Source organism: Wyeomyia smithii, chromosome 1, assembly GCF_029784165.1.
Source record: "Wyeomyia smithii strain HCP4-BCI-WySm-NY-G18 chromosome 1, ASM2978416v1, whole genome shotgun sequence".
Classification (NCBI taxonomy): Eukaryota; Metazoa; Arthropoda; class Insecta; order Diptera; family Culicidae; genus Wyeomyia; species Wyeomyia smithii.
The window spans coordinates 174,800,349-174,822,777 of NC_073694.1; the positions used below are offsets into that span (position 1 = coordinate 174,800,349).

Sequence of the window (22,429 nt, forward strand, 5' to 3'; positions counted from 1 at the left end):
GCAGTGTTGCCACTAGGTTCCAAAAAAAAATTTCGTACATTACAAATTAAAATTCTGGCAAAAATGTTAAAGGGGACCGTTTATCGGTTGGTATGCAACAGTTATTTTTTTTTTGTGAGACAATGTAAACGAAAAAAAATCTAGCAAAAATCATTGTCTAGCGGGAAATTAGGTATCTGCCATTTTTGCATTTATATTGGCAACTTTGCCGAGACGCCAAAGTAAAAAAAGTAATACACAAAACAAAACAGAAGACAGCTGTTCTGAAATGAACTCGAAATACGCGGGGAAACCAAATCGAAAACTTGTCCCATTCAGCATTGTTTGTGGACCGATACGCAGTAGTGTGTTGAATGGTGAATATAACGAGACACTTTTCCATTTCACCACCGCAGTTGTCTATAAAATTCATTTTGTGCGTCTCAGCTGTCACACAGTTGCATGTTCATGGTAAAAATTGGTTTCTGCAGTTCTTGTTAATAGGGGGGGTTTTAATAATAAAGAAACATTTACTTGCTTTTTTATACTAATCAATGACTAACCTTTCAGTAAGCACCTAGTAATTTTCTACGATTTTGACGTTGGACTACGTCTTTGTTTTCTATACTGCGATGCATTCTGTAAAATTGCAAATGAAACTAGCAGATTTAAAACGGTAATAACAGCGTAATTACATGATGGATAACAATAGCTAATATTTTGTTGGCTAGATAAAATATTGGACAATTTTGTAATTAGCTAGATATCATTATCGTTTCATTGTTGAGCGGTAAAAATTGATAAAAAGTTTCGAGGACAAATTTACGCCAACAATGAACCAATCACATGTGAGCATGCCTAGCGCAAAGTGCTTCTTACTTCTTCAATTCTTGACCGATTTTAGGTCTTGACCCGTAAAAAGATTGAAAATTTGTCTATTTTAAGTATACGTGACCTAGAGGGTTGTTCCTATATGGTTCCTGTAAATCCGGTTCTCCGGAGCCAGATTCTATGAAATCACTCCAGGAGTTGACTTTCATACATTCTGAGTCCAGCTACCGACTTGTCCTTGAAATGGCCAATCTGAAGAAGATTCCCGTGGGGCCCTATATGGCCACAAGCATGTTTTATAAAATTCTCAGCAAAATGTATATCAAAGTTTATTAAATCACTCCAGTAATTGATTTACATCCAACTGATGAGTTGTCCCCGAAATGGTGGTACCGAAGCAGATTCCATCCGTCCTGATTAAGCAGGACATGTCCTGATTTTGAAATCTTTTTTGGGCGTCCTGGTTTATTTTTCAGTTTCTAGCATTTGTCCTGATTTTTTTAAAGTATTCAACTTTGTAGCTTGACAATAGGCAGAATTTTTCGGAAATTGATCTTTTTACGATTCCGGGATACAATCTCACTGAGATCGATTTTTGTGCTCGGTTAAATCTATTTGCATTTACCGGGACCATCTTTACCGGACTTTCGTCCAACATCCTTACAACATGGCCAGCCCACCGCAACCTGCCAATTTTAGCAGTGTGTACGATAGATGGTTTTCCAAGCAGTTCTTGCAGTTCGTGGTTCATTCGGCTTCTCCACATCCCGTTCTCCATCTGCAGTCCACCGAGGATGGTACGCAACACTTTCCGCTCGAAGACCGCAAGAGCGCGTTGGCCTTCCACAAGCATAGTCCATGTCTCACGCTCGTAGAGGACTACCCGTCTGATCAGCGTCTTGTAGATGGCTAACTCGGTCGGCGACGACGAATTCTACTCGATCGGAGCGTCCTCCAGAGACCAAAGTATGCACGATTTCCTGCCACAATGCGCCGTTGAGTTTCTCTGTTGGTATCATTGTCAGCAGTTACCAGTGCTCCCAGATACACGAACCCATGGACCACCTCGATTTCATCGCCACCAACTTAAACTCGAGGTGGGAGGTTAGCACTGTCTTCTCGCGAACCCCTCCCTTTCACGTACTTCGTCTTCGATGCATTAATGACCAGTCCAATCCGTTTGGCTTTGGCCTTTAGTCCAATGTACGTATCCGCAAACTTCACAAATTAATCATTAATCCCCACTCTTCTAATGACACCTTTCAGGGTAATTTAAAACAGTAGGCACGCGAAATCATCACCTTGCCTTGAACCTCTTCGGGTTTCAAAGGGTTTCGAGAGTGCCCCCGATAATCGAACTATACACATCACTCGATTTATCATCGCTTCGACCAACCGCGTTAGTTTGTCCGGGAATCCGTAGTCGTGCATAATTTGCCATAACTGGTCTCGATCGATTGTGTCATACGACGATTTAAAATCGATAAACGAATGATGTGTGGGCACGCTGTATTCGCGGCATTTCTACATGTCTTGCCGAACTGAGAACATCTGATCCGTGGTGGCGCGGGCACCTAGGAATCCCGCCTGGTAATGCCTGTTTGATAATTTATGTTAGATCAAATTTGTGCCAAAATCAAAGATGTCCTGATTTTTAACTCGGACCAGATGGTATCCCTATTCTTGTGGGACCCTATATGGCCCCCAACATGATTGGATAGAAACCCTAGCAATATGTATACCTGACAAAATTCTTGAAATTACTCCAGGAATTTTGATATACATATTGCTAGGGTTTCTATCCAAACTAAACCCAAGTTGCCATATACGAGGTTTCTTGTGCAACTTCACTAGCTCGGATCCATCACGGAGGAGCAACTACGAAATGTGCGGTCGTCAAGCTCGCTTGAATGACAGTTAGTATATAGGCGAACTATCATTGTAATTTTTGAAAATCACGTTTTGCTCAGAAAATGCAGCTCCTTCAGATGATTAAAAAAACTGATAAAGCTAAACAACCCAATTCCCAGTTATCGAAAATAGGTTATAAATTTATTTTATAATTTTATTTTTTTATTTTAATTCTATTGTTAGTTTTCAATAAACAACCGGTGAATGTTTGTGAATTTTTTGTTCATTTAGTAAGATTTATTTCAAATCTCTTTTTACATTTCAACATTGTCAGGTAAAAAAAATATAAATTATACTTACTTTACTTTTTTTGGCTAACGGACCGTTCACCGGTCTAGGGCCGAACGAAATAGAGATGTCCAGCTTCTTCTGTCTTGGGCAGCCGTTCTCCAGTCTCCCCGTACACCAGCAGATCGTGCATCTTCTTCCACCGCGCACATTCACCGTGTGCGAGGCCTACCACGGAGTCGACGGCCTCTTCCTGGTTCTCTACTGAAGATAGTTTTGGCGGCTCTCTCGTCAGGCATCCTGGCTACGTGTCCAGCCCACTGAAGCCTGCCCCGCTGTATTACCTTCACTATATCAGCATGTTTTTATACCTGGTACAACTCGTGATTCATGCGTCTGCGCCACACTCCAGCTTCTAATTTACCGCCAAGTATCGATCGCAGAACTTTACGCTCAAAAGCTCCGAGCACTCGTCGATCAGCTTAGTTCAGCGTCCATGCTTCATGTCCGTAAAGGGCCACCGGGAGTATCAGCGTCCTATACAGCGCTAGTTTTGTTGGCAAACTACGGTTACGCAGTCTGTAGAAAGCCTTGTTCGCAGCTGCAACTCGTCGTTTCACTTCACGGCTCCTATCGTTGTCACATGTCACAAGCGTACCAAGATAAACGAATTCGTCAACCACTTCAAATCGTTCCCCATCTATCTCCACCTCAGCACCAACACCACGGGAACTGCCACGCTCTCTGCCAGCTATCATGTACTTCGTTTTGGCAGAGTTAATGACAAGTCCCAATCGCGCTGCTTCTCTCTTAAAAGGTACGGAAGCCTCCTCCACGGCCTTACGGTTGATACCGATGATATCGACGTCGTCCGCAAAACCAAGAAGCATGTGAGATTTCGTGATGATCGTACCGTTTCTTTCGACGTTTGCTCTTCGTACTGCACCCTCAAGAGCGATGTTAAACAGTAGGTTGGAGAGCGCATCCCCCTGCTTCAGTCCCTCCAACGTTACGAACGCGGCTGATGTCTCGCCAGCTATCCGCACGCACGATTTTGATCCCTCCAGTGTCATACGACTCAGCTTCATTAGTTTTTAGTTTTTTTGACTGTAGTTGATTATATCAAAAATAAAGGCCGAGAACAAAAATATGTAAGACTCTGTAAACTTTGTAACTAAAAACCCCTCTAATTAATTGGTTAGCTCATTATCCGCAACAGATGCTGCATACAAGTTTCAACTTTGATTACAGTTTGACGACTATCCTTGAAATTTTGAACTATAACACTATTGAATACGGTAAGAGAACGAATCGATTTTCTGTATGGAGTACAGTTTGTGCCAACAGTCCTTCGGTAATAAAATGTAAAAAGATTATTTCGATTGACAGTGATGGTAATGAACAAATGTCAAAGCTTGTTTGAAAGATTATTTTTTAAACAAACATTAATTTCCTTCTGCCAAAGGTACACTTTAGTGCACTGAAGCCTAAATTATGATACAGTTGACCAGTCAAAGATTACATGTGGGGCGGTTGTAGTAAAATACTCAACAAAATATATTTGATATTGCTATTTTATTAATTTTTTTCGATAGTTATTTCTCATATAAAAAACAGATTGAGCTGTGTGGTCCGACGAAAGACATCTATTCCATGAACCACGATGTCCTGTTCCAAATAAGGTCATATAAAAATTGCTTATTCCAGACAACCCCTATATTTGAAAACGTAGACTGCAAAAAAAAAAAACAAATCATTGACAAATTTACTAAAGAACTTATTGCCTTTAATAATCCAGACGTCTTTATTTTCGCAGCTGCAAAACGACTGTATGAACTAGAGAACGCAGGTTAGCTCAGGTGTATTGTTACGTATATTAGAGGTACAAGTATGTGGGGCAAAATTAATAAATGGTAGATATATTTACGAAATTGATTGGTATGTACAAGACATGGTAACGCTGCTAACCTTACATTAAATTCAAGTTTACACCCAAATCGAAAAGCACATATTTTTATAATAGCTTTCACGTACGAAAGACTGATTTCCATTAAGACGAGAGTCAACCCCACTTTACTCTCACGTTAATATACTACACACTTAAAAAATTTCGCCGAATCTCGGCATTGTTTGTGCCGAAATTTGGACAGCCGAGTGCTCGGCAACCATCTCGGCTGAATTTCTTTTGCCGAGAATCTCGAAAAACCAATATTTGACAGATGTCATTTTATGCCGAGAATCGCGGTACACAGTTGACTGTACTCTCGGCAAATCCAGCCGAGAAGCGGCAAACCAGTCCAACGACCTTTCGGTTATATAAGCTGAATGTTCGGCACAGTAAAGAGCCGTTTTTTTTTTTTTTTTCAGTGGAATCCAATCGCAGAAAATAGTTTTGCTATGAATCAGGTAAGCAAAGTTCTTTCAAAAGATAAATTATAAGCACGATGAGTTTTAGTAAGTAAAGAAATTTATTTATACTAAATCTTGAATACTTATCTTTATCTTGCTCGCCAGTAGGGCATTGAGCTAAACATCTAATCTAAAATTACGTCTAATGCCTATCCCTAAAACAAATACAATATTGTATTCACACGATTTGAAACTACACTTTTTGAGTTCCAGCCACTTCCCCCCAAACTGTACTACATTTCGGCTTTATTCGGCTACCGGATTGTAAACACTTGTAATTTGCACAAATTTCAGCCAAACTTGTATCCGATTCCTGTTTGCTCACCCGTAACACGCATAAATTTTCACTAAGAAAAATGGCGGCAACTCGTTCATGAGAATGACAGCTGTATTGCCGAAACACGGCAACGAGTAAAATTTGTGCCGAGATACCAGTAATGTTTTTGCTGACCTCGGCATCAACAGTGTTTAACGATAAATTCGGCAAAAAATAGAGACGAGATTCGTCAAGCTCAGTTTTTTGGACGAAGTCTCGGCAAAATGATCTGACAACTGTCGGCAACCGGCATTTTTTTGCTGAAATACCGGTTGAATCCAAAGTTGCCGAGTGAACTCGGATGTTTTTTTGCCGAGCTCGAGATCCAGTTTTAAGTGTGTAATACCTAATTGATATAAGGTATGGCTAATATATACGATGATCATATACTGGATAAAGGGGAATTTTTCCATCAACGCCGTTTGAATATTAACTTAAAACTAATGTTGTTAATCGTAGTTTTAGTGATAGTGCAATGCTATGTATGTCTTGCTCTTTCTATAAGCGGAAGTAACACGAAACAACTACACGCGCCTACTTCCGACACAGTAACGGACAAATGTACCTAATGATAGGAAAACAATCGACAGCTCGTAAGTAAACAATTACTGCGAGTTTTTCGCGTAGAACGTAGTAAAGCGTGGCTAACATCTAGCCGGTACAATAGTTTCAATACAAACAGATTCACTTTGTGACAGTGATTTGATATCGAAAGATTCATCTCGTAAGCGTGCGATTGCACCCGCGCTGCTATAGAAGGTCGCTCTCGTGCTGTGATGCAACAGTTGTCAGTTCAGTTTAGTCCGCTGGAGGAAGACATCGATCGGTTGCGGCACATTGTTAGCTTTTGCGGAGACGGCGCAGTTAGAATCCAGACTCCCAGCAGCTGTCAGACGTCAAAAGTGTTGTCTGGAAAATATACACAAATGTTTGTGGGCAAGTTTTCTATTGCGGGTTGATGTGGTTTGTTTTATGTTGTAAAACTTCCTATCTGGTTGCCGATTATGGCAAACGAGATCGTCATAACAGAAAAGGATCTCTATCCCAGTCATCAACCACCTGCTGGTAAGTGAAATCCTCACCTCTTCACTTATCTTATTCACGATGTTCACACTCTTCTGTTTTTAACTTTACTGATTAAAACTGTGTATAAACTGCTGTATTTAAAATTAAAAACAAAAAATAAAAATAAATTCTCTAAAACCGTGGATGTTGTGTAATTATGAATCTAATACAAAGATGGAACATTTGATTATACCAAACTGCGACAGAAACAGTCTAATCATAATCAAGTTCATAATTTAAATGATTTATTTCTACACTGAATTTCACAGTTGTTCTTCAATCAAGTCAATATGGAACAAAAAAATAGAAAAAAAAACTGAAAAATGTGGGCTTGTAGCCGGCAAAGAAATGAAAAAACTCGGAACATTACAAGAACATCAAAACGGTGTACCATGAAAAGTATGCCAAAAAAAAAAACATTTGCAAAGAAAAACAGCAAAAAGTAGGAAAATCGAGCTTTACGTTTGAGAAAGCAGAATTGGTAAGATAATCAATTACAGCATTAAGGCAACAGTTAAAACGTTTAAATAAGGAAGTTTTGAAGTGGTTTTTTGAGGCTTGTGTGGGTTTTAAATGTCTCTCGCACATTCACTTCGAAAAAAAAAGAAACATTAAGATGCGGAGACCCTTTCAAAGCAGCTATTCGGCTGGTAACGGCAGGTCAGTGTCCCAGCTGTATTTTTGTCAATTATAAGTTAGCATCGAATGGTCTGTTTTCGAGTGTATTTTCAGATGTGTTTTTTTTTTTTAATAGGGGGGGGAATGTTTGTAATGATTTATTTATGTACTAATATCTATTCAGAATTAATATTGTGTGTTCTGCCACAAATGGTGACATTTCAACACTATTATATATATTTGTACGCTTTTTTATATTATTGAATGTTATTAGCTTTCGCAGTTAAGTTAATGTAATTGTAGGAAAATTATTAAACCTACTTGTCAAGGAAAAAAAGGAATAAAACAAAACTTAAAATAAACTCAAAACTATCTTACTGACTATAAAGTGAGCTAATCGTTGCAATTGAGGATTGCAACGATTTTTGTCGGAATTTGTTGATAATTTGGCTTGACATATTTTCTAATGTTTCTACATTAGTGAGCCTATGTAGCACGTTTGTGCTACACCAGGGAGGACGCTTCAAAGTCATTTTCAAAAGTTTATTCTGAATCCTTTGAAGTGTCTTCTTCCTAGTTGTACAACAACTTGTCCAGATGGGAACTGCATATAACATTGCTGGCCTAAAAATTTGTTTGTAAATTAACAGTTTATTTTTGAGACAAAGTCTAGAATTCCTGTTGATAAGAGGATATAAACATTTGATATACTTATTGCACTTTGACTGGATATTTTCAATGTGCTCCTTGAAAGTAAGATTCTTATCATAAATTAGCCCTAAGTATTTAACTTGATCAGACCAATTTAAGACCACACCGTTCATCCTTATAACGTGGTTATGGGTGGGTTTGAGAAATGAAACTCTTGGCTTATGAGGAAAAATAATTAACTGTGTTTTAGAAGCATTAGGGGAAATCTTCCATTTCTGCAAGTATGAAGAAAATATATCTAAACTTTTTTGTAGCCGACTGCATATAACACGAAGGCTTTTTCCTTTTGCGGAAATACTTGTATAGTCACAAAACAGAGATTTCTTACAACCTGGTGGTAAATCAGGAAGATCAGAAGTAAAAATGTTATATAAGATTGGGCCCAAGATACTCCCCTGAGGCACACCAGCTCTAACAGGCAATCTATTAGATTTGCCATTTAGATAGTTAACCTGAAGAGTGCGGTCAGTTAAATAACTTTGTATCATTTTTGTAAGGTAAAGCGGAAAACTGCAATTTGACATTTTAGCTATTAAACCTTTATGCCAAACACTGTCGAATGCCTTTTCTATATCTAGTAGAGCGGCTCCAGTCGAATAGCCTTCAGATTTATTAGTTCGAATCATATTTGTTACTCTAAGTAACTGATGAGTAGTGGAATGCCCATGGCGAAAACCAAACTGCTCATTTGCAAAAATTGAGTTCTCATTAATATGTGTTATCATTCTATTGAGAATTATTCTTTCAAAAAGTTTGCTAATAGAGGAAAGTAAACTAATTGGTCGATAACTTGATGCCTCAGCTGGATTCTTTTCGGGTTTTAAAATTGGAGTGACTTTGGCATTTTTCCATTTCGAAGGAAAATGTGCTAGTGCAAAGCATCTGTTAAAAATTTCTACCAAGAAATTTAAAGAGTTTTCGGGAAGTCTTTTGATGAGGATATAGAAAATCCCATCATCCCCTGGTGCTTTCATGTTTTTGAATTTTTTGAGAATAGTTCGCACCTCATTCAAGTTTGTTTCCAATACCTCTTCAGAAAGAAATTCTTGGGTGGTGATCTGATCATACTTTTGGTTTACTTCATTTTCAATAGGACTTACTACGTTCAAATTGAAATTATGAACACTCTCAAACTGCTGAGCAAGTTTTTGAGATTTTTGTTCATTCGTTAGAAAAATGCAATCACCATCTTTAAGGACTGGATTTGGCTTCGAAGGTTTCTTAAGAACCTTCGAAAGCTTCCAGAAAGGTTTTGAATAAGGTTTTAGTTGTTCAACTTCTCTCATGAAATTCTCATTTCGCAAGAGAGTGAATCTATGTTTAATTTCCTTTTGTAATTCTTGAAAAATAATTTTCAAAGAGGATCACGAGATCTTTGGTATTGACGTCTCCGTATGTTCTTCAAACGTATAAGAAGTTGAAGTTCACTGTCAATAATTGGTGCATTAAATTTCACTCGAGCCTTAGGAACTGATAAATTCCGGGCATTGAGTATTACGCTGCTAAAATTATCTAATGCTCTGTCAATGTCAGCACTATTTTGTAAAATAATATCATCATTCAAATTTTCTTCGATCGTAGAACGATATCTATCCCAATTAGTCTTGTGATAATTTAACACAGATCTAGTGGGATTTAAAATAGTTTCATGGGAAATAGAAAATGTTATGGGAAGATGATCAGAATCAAAGTCAGCATGAGTTAATAAATCACTGCATGAATGACTTTGATTTGTTAGTACCAAATCAATTGTAGATGGATTCCTAATAGAAGAATAACATGTAGGACCATTTGGAAATAAAACTGAATAAAATCCAGCCGAGCAATCATTAAACAATATTTTTCCATTGGAATTGCTTTGAGCATTATTCCAAGATCGATGTTTCGCATTAAAATCACCGATGATTAAAAATTTAGATTTATTTCTTGTGAGTTTTTGCAAATCTCCCTTGAAATAATTTTTTCGCTCACCAGTGCATTGAAAAGGCAAATACACTGCGGCTATAAATAAAATGCCAATACTTGTTTCAATTTCAATTCCCAAACTCTCGATAACTTTGGTTTCAAGATGGGGTAAAACACGATGTTTTGTCCGACGGTGGATAACTATTGCAACTCCACCACCGGCAACATTAATTCTATCAAACCTATGAACCATGTAATTTGGGCTCTTTTTTAGTTTAATAGTTGGCTTTAAAAGCGTTTCAGTCACAACTGCAATATGCACATCGTGGACTGTTAAAAAAATTGAAAAATTCATCCTCTTTCGCTTTTAAAGAGCGAGCATTCCAGTTTAGAAAATTTACAGCATTATTTAAAACCATTGCTGAATTTCAATTTCATAACAATATTAGTTGTAAATTTTATACCTTCTTGAACAGCCTCGTACATCGAGTTACAGTTCAACAAAACGGACATTAGCTGCAGCATGGATTGTTGTAGGTGTTCAATCTTTTCTGGAGTTGGACTACCTAAATCAATACTGGCTGACTTTTCAGCACCAAACACGAATGGTTTGTTACTGTTTGAATTTGAAATATTACCTGTAAGGACACTGGCATATGAACAACCTGGTGTTGCCTGAACAGGATGTTTTGTCTGCAATTTGTTAGCTGAATTTAAATTATCACCTACAGACACACCTGCTAATGAAAGTGCTGGTGATGCCTGAACAGTGTTGAATGTCTTTTGTATACCCACATTGACAACAGGTTGCTTAGAATTCCTACGTTGTCTGGAAGCAATAATTTTTGACCTTACAGGACAATTAAAGAAATTGGATTTGTGATTTCCCCCACAATTTACACATTTGAAACTATTAGTGGTCTCTTTCACGGGGCAGATATCTTTCGTGTGACCAGTGCCACCACAAATCATACATTTTGCTGCCATATGGCAGTTTCGAGTTCCATGCCCATAGGCTTGACAATTCCGACATTGAGTAAGATTATGGATTCTCCATGTCTCTTGAAATTTTCCCACTTTATTCGCACGTTAAATAAAACACGTGCTTTTTCTAAACATTTTAAATTATTTACTTTGGTACGATCAAAATGTACTAAGTAATTTTCCTGGTGTATTCCAGTTTGATTAATTTTGGCATTTGCCTTTCGTTTCATCAAAATTACTTGGTTGGGAGCAAAACCAAGTGATTCTGACAAACGTTCTTTAATTTCCTCAATACTTTGATCATTTGAGAGACCTTTCAAAACAGCCTTAAACGGTCTCTCGTTTTTGGCATCAAAAGAATAAAATTTATACATCTTTTCAGTCAAATACTGTAAAAGATGTTTATGGCCATCAAGAGATTCGGCCAAATGCGAATTTCGCCTTGGCGGCCAATTTGAAAATTAACTTTCACATCCGACAGAAATGATGAAAGTTCTGATCGAAATGCTTTTAAATTTGCTACAAATACCACAATAGGTGGAACTTTAACCTTCTTCATAACGGCTTTATGCTCAGTATGAGAAGTTTGAATTTCTTGATCCCCAACGGAAGAAAGAATATCATACCTGTTAGTCGAAATTTCAGTGTCACTAGGAGGAGATGCCTCACGTTTCCTTGAAGCCGCATCAAAGCGAGCTTTTTTATTTTTTCCAGGCATAACTGAAAAACTTCACTACACTTTCACTTCACTATAGAATTTAAGTAGAAATAGCTTAAACCAAATTTACTCACTAAACACTCGTTAACGTTAAAAACAAATTTATTACTTTGCGTTTCAACAGGTAGTATTTCAAGAAGATTGCCTGTTGAAAGCGAAAAACAAAATTTCAATATCTCTCGGTAGTCTAAGACTTAGCCTCGAGCTGTTGGTAAAATGCGACCGTACTGTAGGACAGCTCAAGTCGATCTGATTTCAGATGTGGTTTGTTCAACAAAAGTGAACATTATTCCCAGGTCAGATTGTCCAATTATGAAAAGTAACCGCAAGTCAGTCACAAAGGAAAAATAATCGAAAGTTAGACCCACTTAAAAAAAACATGGTTAATAAGATGAAAGTAGAGTGGAAAAAAAGAAGTTTGATATGACTGTTTATATGAAAATAAGTTACTAGCTTCAATTATGTATTGGGATTATTTTTTGGTTTGTAATGGTGATGAATTATTGTGCATGTAACTCATGAGTGTAAAAAATCGCTCCATCTGTGGAAAATGCTCAGTTTGCTGAGCCAAATACGTGTGCAAAGTTTCATTCAAATCAAAAATGGTCGATATTCGACCATCGGTGATTTGGCGCGATCTTGCTCTATATAGATTTATCTTGTCCTGGCAAGCCGTTCCAATATGACTTGGACTCGTTGTTGACGAGCATATATCATCTCAAGTAATGCTGCTTTTCTCTCTTGACTGATTCCTTTGGGTTTCAGTTGACGTTTCAGCGTATCTTCCAAAACGAATCCACCTGCCTGAATTTGCTTTTTCTAATATAGATTGCATCGCTTTATAAGTTTTCTTCCATCGAAAACATTATTTTAACACAAGTCAAAGCATCCCTCTTGATAACAATAACTAATTCATATCTTCGATGTACGGCCTAGGTTTACATTTGTTTATCAGGTGTTGTGTGGTATTTCAAGCAGTACAGAAAAAGTCTTTAAAGTCCATATTTATCACCTCCATATTTTGATTGGCTTTTCCAACTATCGTTGAAAACTCTACAAATTTTTGAGCAGGTTTGCTGTTACGCATGCCGTTCTCTATAACTGCCTGTAGACTATCCGCAGCCATAAAAGTGTGGCGTGTTTCGTAAAAACTTCAACGATATTTTTCGAACCTGTATATTGTTTATGACGATATATCAGGAGAATCAAATGCTGTCCTAATTTTTATTCTACGCACTGCGTTTGTCCATCTAATATACAATTATTAATTATCATGGTAGTCCTTGAGTCGCTCAATGACTTTTTGAAAGCAGCTTGTACAACCGATAGCATTTCGTCCAGCTGTAGACTCATCCCACAGGCATCCCACGTAAAACCAGGTTGCTTTTTCGTATATTCTCCTGCTGGTGCACCTCATCACCTGAAATCAGCATTTACTATAATAAATAAATATTGCCTAATAAACCAATATTTTTCAACTTTTTGCATATTGACCAGATTTGAAATTGTCTCCATCTCGTCGATAAGCATCCCTTGACATAACTGCCAAACGCAAATGCTTAGCATATTTTTCACATATCGATTCAGGATTTTCAAATGATTCGTAAGTTACGGTATGACCAGCTTGCTTCTGGTGAAGGGTCGAAGGAGTGCACTGTTCGCACTGTTCATGACCAAGCGTCACTAACGAAATGGAAGATAGAGCCTGTTGGGCGTGTGCTCACGGCGATGCGATATGGTTGGGTTGAAAGAATTAATGTGCCCCTTTACCGAGTCCTTCTTCGCGGTATCCTGAACGTATTTTCCGTGGTTGGACTTCCTCAGATTTCCAGCAGCGTCTCCATCAAAGAATCGGTAAACCCAATGTCTGTATAAGAATTTTAATAAATTATAGAATTTTCAAAGTTGCTTGAGATACTTACCCGCAATTCTCATTGAAGCCGATCGTGTTCATAGAGAACTTCTGATTTTATCGGCCAATGAGTGGAAGCCAAATTCCCTTCCTCCGCTTCTTAGATTTTTCTAAAATTATTGATCTGATACGCCGAGTAAATGGAGCCAACTTCACTGTTTCTCGAAAAAACGCGGTCTGACCAGAAGCGTGCAAGTTCCAGAAACGATCGTGGATCTGAATCCTGTCATTCTTTTCGATCTTGTTCACGCACTCTAGTCGGCATTCATTACAGTTGGTTGCCGTTCTTAGCAGAGTCCTCTTCTTGGATTTGTTTCTTGGTTCGCTTCTTCGTGCACCTGTCCGGAAAACCTTCAGTATTGAAAAAACTTCCACCAGAATCCAGGGAATCGAGCCTCAAATGGATTTTGATCATGTTGACATTTATGAAGGGCTTCAGTTTCTTCATTAGAATCCTCACCGGATGAGCTTTTATCGGTTTCGTACATCGTGAGATTTTCCAACGCCGACGTATTTTGAACTGTCCTCATGGACATACACTTCCGAACTGCGGAGAGTTGACTGCTTTTCACAGCAACAAATAACAACACGTCAATCACCATGGTGATGTGACTGACTTGCGTTTACTTTTCTCTTGGGCGTAGAATGTAACGGCAAGTCAGTCCCACTCAAGCCTTTTATCACGAAATCAATGATTTCAGTGGTTTATGCAACATAATTTGTGCAGGCTAGTATGCAATATATATCATAGCATGAATATCGGCGAAATAAGTCATCTTAAATAAGTGATAACTGAACGTGAATAAAACATCTTTCGAAGCTGTTTTTTTTTTTCAATTTCATATTTCTTAAGATCAGAATGACTGGCGGTTACCGGCAATATACCTTTTTAAAATAGAGGGAATTTGGTGAACATTTTCTCAAATTTTTATGTGAGCGACAGGGAGAAAGTTGGTGATATGAAGCGCGCTTCGTCACGGTCGCATGAACTAAACTTCAAACGGAGTTATGAGCATGAGCATGAGCATGATTGACCGCTCGCGGTTGCTACTCCGTTATTGCCAGATCAGCTGTAATTACACAGAGAACCAACGGATGATGCTTGGGACTAACATTCATCCTCAATGTGTAACAACTGATGACCTTAATCTTTATATCAGGCAATACCAGCGCCGGCCGCATCCGAATGCAGGTCAAAGGAGGAGTTTGTATAGGAATATGTTGACGTGATACTCGCTTTATTGGAAGCCGAGAACACCTCTGCACTTCCACGAGAAATCACTGGGATGTTGGAAAAAAGGGGTAGGGTTCGCAGCAGGGTTCGTTTTGGTAAACGATGCGCTGAATTCGAGCACCGGTTCATAATAACAAGTATCGTGCGAACGAGTTCATATTGTCTTTTACGGAAATCATAACGCGATCCGAACTCATTCTATTTGATAATGTAACACTGCAAAAAAAAGCTAACGCGAGGATACCGGACCTATGGCTCGATTTATACATATTGAAATATTCAGACACCTTTTATGATCTGATGACATTTATGGCAAATCAGAAGTGTAGTACATATAAGATATACAAGTAAAACGGAATATTCGATTGATGGTTTCAAGCTTAATCACATACGTAATTATCAACTCGCGACATTCAAAAAGTTTAAGGATAAAACACCGGCCTCATTAGGGAAAAGAGTATGAATTCGTATATGTCTTTCGCGTATTCCTCACAATTACGTTATCATACTGCGAACAATCACAAAAGAGCTCGATGTCGTTATTTGAACTGAAAACTACGCGCTACTCGGTTGTTAATTATCTAGAATCGCGTTTGAAGAAATATTTTAAAACGCAAGTGTTGTCAAGCCTCCTAAACTTCAAACTTCAAACTTCAAACGGAGTTATGTCGAAAGTGTGTTTAAAAAAGTAAAGATTGCTGAAAAATTTCACAACCGATCTTCTTCATCTTTCCAAAAATATTTGCTATCAACGTTGTCAGATCTTGAAAGATAGTTTTTTGATGCACAAATTTCATCTTCTGCGAAAACAAGTTTCGAATACAATTTTTGGTGCTCCGACTATAAAGTTTTTGGGAAAATCGTTCCCATATGCAAATAAAACAAACATTTATAAAAATGATCGTTCACAGACACGAAATAACTCTGACGCTGACCTGGTGAACTTCCAACGTAATAACTGCAGGCCTCTTATCAAAAAATTATAACTTTAAAAAATTTATTCTTTCCTAATTTTTCTTGAACAACAAGGTATATAACCTCTGTTAAATCGACGAATACGAACTCTTGAAAACTGTGAATGCTGCCTTCAGAGTTTTTTTTTTTTTGTTCACACAAACCTCTTCAGAGTTAAACTTAAGTTTTTCGCGTCGTTCCTAGGCCTATTCACCATTACGGAAGACAAAATTTCGAAAATCATTCCTTTTTATACTCAAAAAGCTGTTTATACTCAAACAAAAGCTTCAACTAATCGTTCAAATATAACCCTGTTTGTATACATCGTAAAAGATAAGATTCACAACCTTCATTTACCATCGCGGCCGCAATTACGATCCGCCTCCAGAACTGCACTAAACCGGATGTTTTATCCCATGTTGCTTATTCGTTGTAGATTTCGATCCAATTCACCGGAAGCAATACGTAGATCCTGGCTCACTTCTGAAGCGCCAGTTCCTTAACTGTTGGACTCGCGAGAACGCGCTTCGGCGATTTCCATGCCTGAGGTGGGCCTCACAGTACACCTACAAAAAGTTAGCCTCGGATGCGATAGCCGGTGTCACTGTTGGTTTGACATCGATTCCGCAGAGTATAGCGTACGCCGTCGTTGCGAACCTAGAACCACAGTATGGCCTTTACTCGAGCTTTATGGGACCATTCGTATACGCTATTTTCGGCAGCGTTAAAGAAATCGCAATCACCCCGACGGCTATCACGGCACTAATGGTACAGCAGAAAGTGCTGGAGTTGGGTCCTGCCGGAGCCATCCTATCGAGCTTTCTGTCCGGTTGTATCATGCTACTGCTAGGCATGATTAATTTCGGCTTCGTGGTCCAGTTTATATCGATGCCAGTTACAACCGGGTTCATAACTGCGGCAGCCATTACAATTGTCTCTAGTCAGGTAAAATCATTGCTGGGTATTTCAAGCCCAGGGAAATCAAGTGGTTTTGTTGATTCGTGGAGTAACATTTTCGAGAATGCAGGACAAACAAGACTGTGGGATGCGCTGCTCGGATTTGGATCGCTGGCGATCCTCATCTCTCTCACGGTAAGTCGTTCATCATTTTTTTTTTTTTTTTGTTAGGGAATTAGAATTACGTTGTCCATTGATGTGAACTTTTGTAATATATATCCCAGTCAATTGCTATACGTGTCCCCTTGCAAAATACAATGACCACTATTGTTGAGTGATCAGGTACCTGCACCGACACGCTCCCAGTCAGGTGAAATATGGTTTATGAAGCCAATCACCTTCCCAGGATTCAAAGACCAAATCTCTTTGGGCTGTAAACAGCCACTGCCAAGAAACCTTGATCTGTGTTTAAATAATGCACCACAACTGCACAGCAGATGTTCCGATGTCTCGCTTTCCATATTACAAAAGCGACAGATATCATCCTGAACCCGGCCAATGTTCTTTAAATGATATCTACTCGGACAGTGCCCCGTTACTAGGCCGACGTATGTACAAAGAGCTCTTTTGTTGAGCTCTAGGAGCTTTTTCGAATGATTCTCGTTTGGTGTGATAAATCTTTTAGATTGGGAACACTTTTTGACATCAAACCAATTGGTTATCACCTTTTGTTCCTCCCAGCGTTTAAGCTCCATTTTCACTGCACAGTTTGATATACCGCAGAAAGGTTCTGGGCCGATAAACTGTGAGTTAGATCCTTGTTTTGCAAGTTCGTCTGCCTTTTCATTCCCACCAATGCCACAATGTCCTGGAACCCAATACATTCCCAGACAATCTTGGATGTACATTTATAAGCATCATGTGCTTTCAGTGCTGCTTGACTGTCAGAGAAAATACAAATATTTGCATGTATGTATTTCCTAGTCAGACATACATTCGCACATTCAAGGATTGCAAAAATCTCTGCTTGAAACACTGTTGGCCAGTGTCCCATTGCCACTGAAATATTAATTCCAGGGCCGAAGATTCCTGCACCAGTTTTGGTACCTATTTTTGAGCCATCTGTGAAAAATATCGTTGAACCGGGACGCACATCAGGAACTCCGACTTCCCAGTCTGCACGCGACGTTTCGCATACCTTGTAGAGAATATCATGGTTATCCTGAGGTGCCATCCAGTTCATACTCATCACTGGCCCTCTTTTGAAAAAGTCCTGTATTGTCAGGTGACCCACAAGATCACCTGACAAGATAGTTTTTGTTTTTTTTAGCTTCAAGGCACTCTTTTCTGCTTCTAGTTGCACGTATTCGTACAACGGCAGCAGATGAAGAATTACATCAAGAGCTTTTGACGGGGTGCTTTTCATTGCTCCTGTTATAGCAATGCACGCAAGTCGTTGAACTTTATCTAGCTTTGTTCTAGCGGTGGAGTCTTTGGTTTTTGGCCACCACACTAACGCAGCGTAGGTCAGTTTTGGACGTATAATAGATGTGAATATCCACATCACCATTTTCGGTCTCAAGCCCCACTTTCTCCCAACGGTTTTGGAGCACAACCATAATGCACTGACCGCCCTGTTGATTGCATAGTCAAGATGTGCATTCCAGTTTAGCTTGGCATCAAGGATAACTCCTAAGTATTTAACCTGTTCACTGAATGGAATTTCTACTCCTCCAAGCTTGAGAGTTTTTAGATTGAATTTCCTCTTTCTAGTGAAAGGTACGATTACAGCTTTTGTCGGATTAATGCTGAGACCCTCCTTTATACACCAAGACTGGGTATACTCCAGAGCCTCCTGCATTCTTTCCGAAACTATGTTGTCGAACTTTCCTCTTACCAAGATGACTATGTCATCTGCAAAGCCTACAACTTCGAATCCTTTTGCTTCTAAGCTTTTGAGAAGATCGTCCACCACCAAAGACCACATAAGTGGCGAAAGAACACCTCCTTGCGGACATCCTTTCGTTGCCCTTACCGTAATAGACGAACCTCCCAACTCAGAAGTGATTTCTCTTTTTGCAAGCATGGTATGAATCCAGTTAACAATGCTCGTGTGAAATCCTTTGTTCTTCATTGCACTAGACATTGAAGAATAGGACGCATTATCAAAAGCACCTTCAATATCCAAGAAAGAGCACAGAGCAATTTCTTTAGCTGAAAGTGACTTTTCAATTTTCATGACCAGCGTATGAAGCGCTGTTATAGTGGATTTTCCAGTTTGATAGGCAAACTGGAACTTTGAAAGCGGTTTTGTTTGCATGTAAGATGTATGAATGAAATCATTCAGCACTTTTTCCATTGTCTTCAACAAAACCGAAGAAATACTAATGGGTCTGAATGATTTAGGATGCGTCTTATCACGCTTCCCAGTTTTAGGTATAAAGATTACTCTTACTACCCTCCATTTTGATGGAATATGATTCAACCTTAAACTGGCCTTGAAAATCTCAATGAGAGAAGGAATTAGTATTGCTTCACCTTTTTGAAGCAATGCTGGAAATATTCCATCTACACTTGCAGACTTAAAAGGCTCAAAGGATCTCATAGCACTTTCCACCCTGGTTCTCGTAAAAATTTCATCCGCCACATCTGATACAGTATTTTCCGTTCTAGCAGACCAAGAGCTAGTCTGCGTAGAACAAATTTCAACTTAATCAGAGATGGCTGAATCCGTCTTTTCAATAGAACCGGGAAAATGCGTTTCCATCATTAGATTTAAGGTATCACGAGGACCACTAGTATAGATTCCGTCGTGACGCTTTAGATTGCCAAGCTCAACGGTATGATCTTTGGCAAGAGTCTTTTGTAATCTAGAAACAACTGGAGTTTTTTCTATAGATTCACACATTTGTACCCAAGACCTTCTTTTAGAGTCGTTCATAGCTTACGGTGAAGTTAAACTCAGAATCAATCAATATCTCTTCGCAGCTGATAAAAGACCGTGGATTAGGTCGTTGGAGGATATGTACCAAGTACGTATGTCTTCTACGCAACGCCTTGGTAGTTATAGGTGGAGGAACTATAGCTTACGTACTAGCAAATCGCAATCAACATCCATTTCGGTTGACCGGCACGATAGTCCCCGGATTTCCCTCTGTGGAAGCTCCACCCTTCTCCACTGAGTTCAACGGAGAGTTCTACAACTTCTCCCAAATGATCCAAATGTTGGGCTCTTCGGTTATCACGATTCCATTAATTTCAATCCTAGAAATTGTTTCGATTGGAAAAGCTTTCTCGAAGGGTAAGCCAATTGATGCAACACAGGAAATGATCGCTCTAGGTTTGTGCAACATGGCCGGTTCTTTTACGTCGTCCTTCCCAACAACAGCTTCGTTCGCTCGAACGGCCATAAACAGTAGCAGTGGCGTTCAAACTACATTCGGAGGCATCTTTACCGGCGCATTGGTCCTCTCAGCGCTGGGACTGCTAACCGAGTACTTTTACTATATCCCAAAAGCCACACTCGCAGCAGTTATCATTGCGGCAATGATCTTTATGATCGAGTATCGGGCAGTGGCGGAGATGTGGCGCATCAAGCGGCTCGATATCATACCTTTCCTGGCGACGGTGGTGACCAGTTTGATACTTGGTGTGGAGATCGGCATAGTCGTCGGAATCGCAGTGAACTTATGCTTCCTTTTGTACTTGATATCTCGACCAAGAATTGATCATCATCTAATCAAGGTATGACTTAAAATTAAATTATTAGTGGAAAATTTCTATTCTGATCATTCGTAGATAAGTACAACGACAGCCCTCATACTGAGACCTAGTAATGATCTGGCCTTTTCCTCTGCTGAATATCTTCGAGAGAAAATCATCAAGTTGGCCACTAAACACGAAGCGGATCTGGTCGTGATAAACGGAGACTCAATCAAGTACATTGACTCTACAGTGGTGAAAAACCTTTCGAGCACCGTTACGGATTTGAACGCTCAAGGTCGTCATGTTCTGCTGTGGCGATGGAATCTTGAAGTACAATACTCCCTGTACAGGTATCGTAAGGAGCAGTTTATGCCGCTTTTCAAGTCCGATGAAAACGAGGAAGAAATGGTACAGAGTTGGCACAATGATAAAAATAAAATGTAAGCCTCCAAATACCAGTTAACCGTCGTACAAAATAGTTTAGCCTAAATAAAAAAGATGCTGTGAACAGTATGGATGTAGTAGTTTATTTTGTAACATAGTTCGAATATCGGATACGGTTGCAAACAATAATAAGGCTGAATAAATAGTTTTACTAGTATCGCTGTCAACCTCCTTCTCCTTTTTTTTTTTTAAAAATATTTCAATACTTTGCCTGAATTACACCTTTCCGGAAATGAAAATCTGAAACGTAGATTATACCTCGCAGTGCAACGAAAGCTCCACACAATTCCCTTTTCCTGCTATCAAATAAAAGCAAAGCTTTGGTGCTACATTCCGATTCGGAATTTGACCTTCTGTTTTTTTATACACAGACTTCGCAGCCGACTGCTTAGTATACAGGACTATTGCGGGGCCAGCGCTACGATCATACTGACACTAACAGTCTCTCCCAGACCGAGACTCGTACCTACGACGATTGGCTTGTTAGGCCAGCATCGTACCTTGAGATTCCTGCTATCATAAGACTGGGAAGCTGTAAATAATCTAGCAGTCAGTGGTATCTGTAAAGTGAAGTAGAAAATTGACCGCTACTGTAAGACTCATAGTACGCAAAATGTCAACTTTTCGTTAACTGCTGCTGTCACTACCGGAAAGAAATAGTCAGAAAAAATGCAATCCTAAACCTTCAATTTCATATCATCGTATCTGTTTACAATTGCAGCGGGTCGAAATATTGTAATGATCAATGAAATTTTTTGACGTAAAAACTGATTTTTTTTTTGCCAAATGTTTGGGTACTTTGCACTTGCAACCTGTATTTGCTACTTGCACAAATTCACGTACTACCTTTACTGTGACCTGGCACGCTTCTCAGCTGTCTCCTGTCAAATCCCCTGAATCTGTAATCTGAACTGCGAGACAATAGGCACAAACGGACAAGTCATCTTCGCTGACGTCGTAACTTGCTATCTCGCTATCGGTAGATCATCGTTGCAAGCGAAGTCTTTACTTAGTTACATTTATCAATTTGAGATATTGAATCAAAACAAATTAACAACAACAAAAACAATTAATACGAGAATACTTGCGCGTGTGCAGTGAAAAACCTCACGTCAAAAACCTTGGGTCCTAAAGTTTTACTCGGTTTTCTGATTTTCATATATCAGCTGAAAAGTGTAATTTTCTGAGCAAAACGTGTTTTATTGAAAATGCCATCAGGGGCCGTTCCTAAACCACGTGGTCATATTTTGATCCCTTTTTATACCCCCCCTACCCCCCCGTGGTCTTTCGTGGTCTTTTGGCCAACCCCCCTCCCCCCTTGCGACTTTAACCACGTGGTCTTTTCATTTGTCTAGTGCCAAAAATTCGCTTAAATTTTTTAAATATTTATTTTTAAACATTCGGTACATTCTATATTTCTAAAATGCAAAAGCTTTTGCTCTTGACTTCGTGGCAACAATAAATTATAAGTCAGAAAAAAAGACCACGTGGTCATTTCGTTAACCCCCCCACCCCCATGCGTCGTCTTTCGTGGTCTTTTGACAAACCCCCCCGTCCCCCTCTCTATGACCACGTGGTTTAGGAACGGTCCCTCATTATCCTTCGATT

General features: G+C 39.1%; 1 protein-coding gene across 1 annotated transcript; it reads left to right on the forward strand.

Annotated features, from left to right (window-relative positions):
- The first annotated feature begins 6,386 nt into the window (after positions 1–6,386).
- Positions 6,387–20,988, forward strand: LOC129721726 (sodium-independent sulfate anion transporter-like). The gene is made up of 4 exons (XM_055674635.1): positions 6,387–6,739; positions 16,212–16,867; positions 19,661–20,416; positions 20,471–20,988. The coding sequence occupies exons 1-4, from the start codon at positions 6,679–6,681 to the stop codon at positions 20,819–20,821; spliced, it is 1,824 nt and encodes a 607-aa protein (XP_055530610.1). The 5' UTR covers positions 6,387–6,678; the 3' UTR covers positions 20,822–20,988.
- Positions 20,989–22,429: the final 1,441 nt, after the last annotated feature.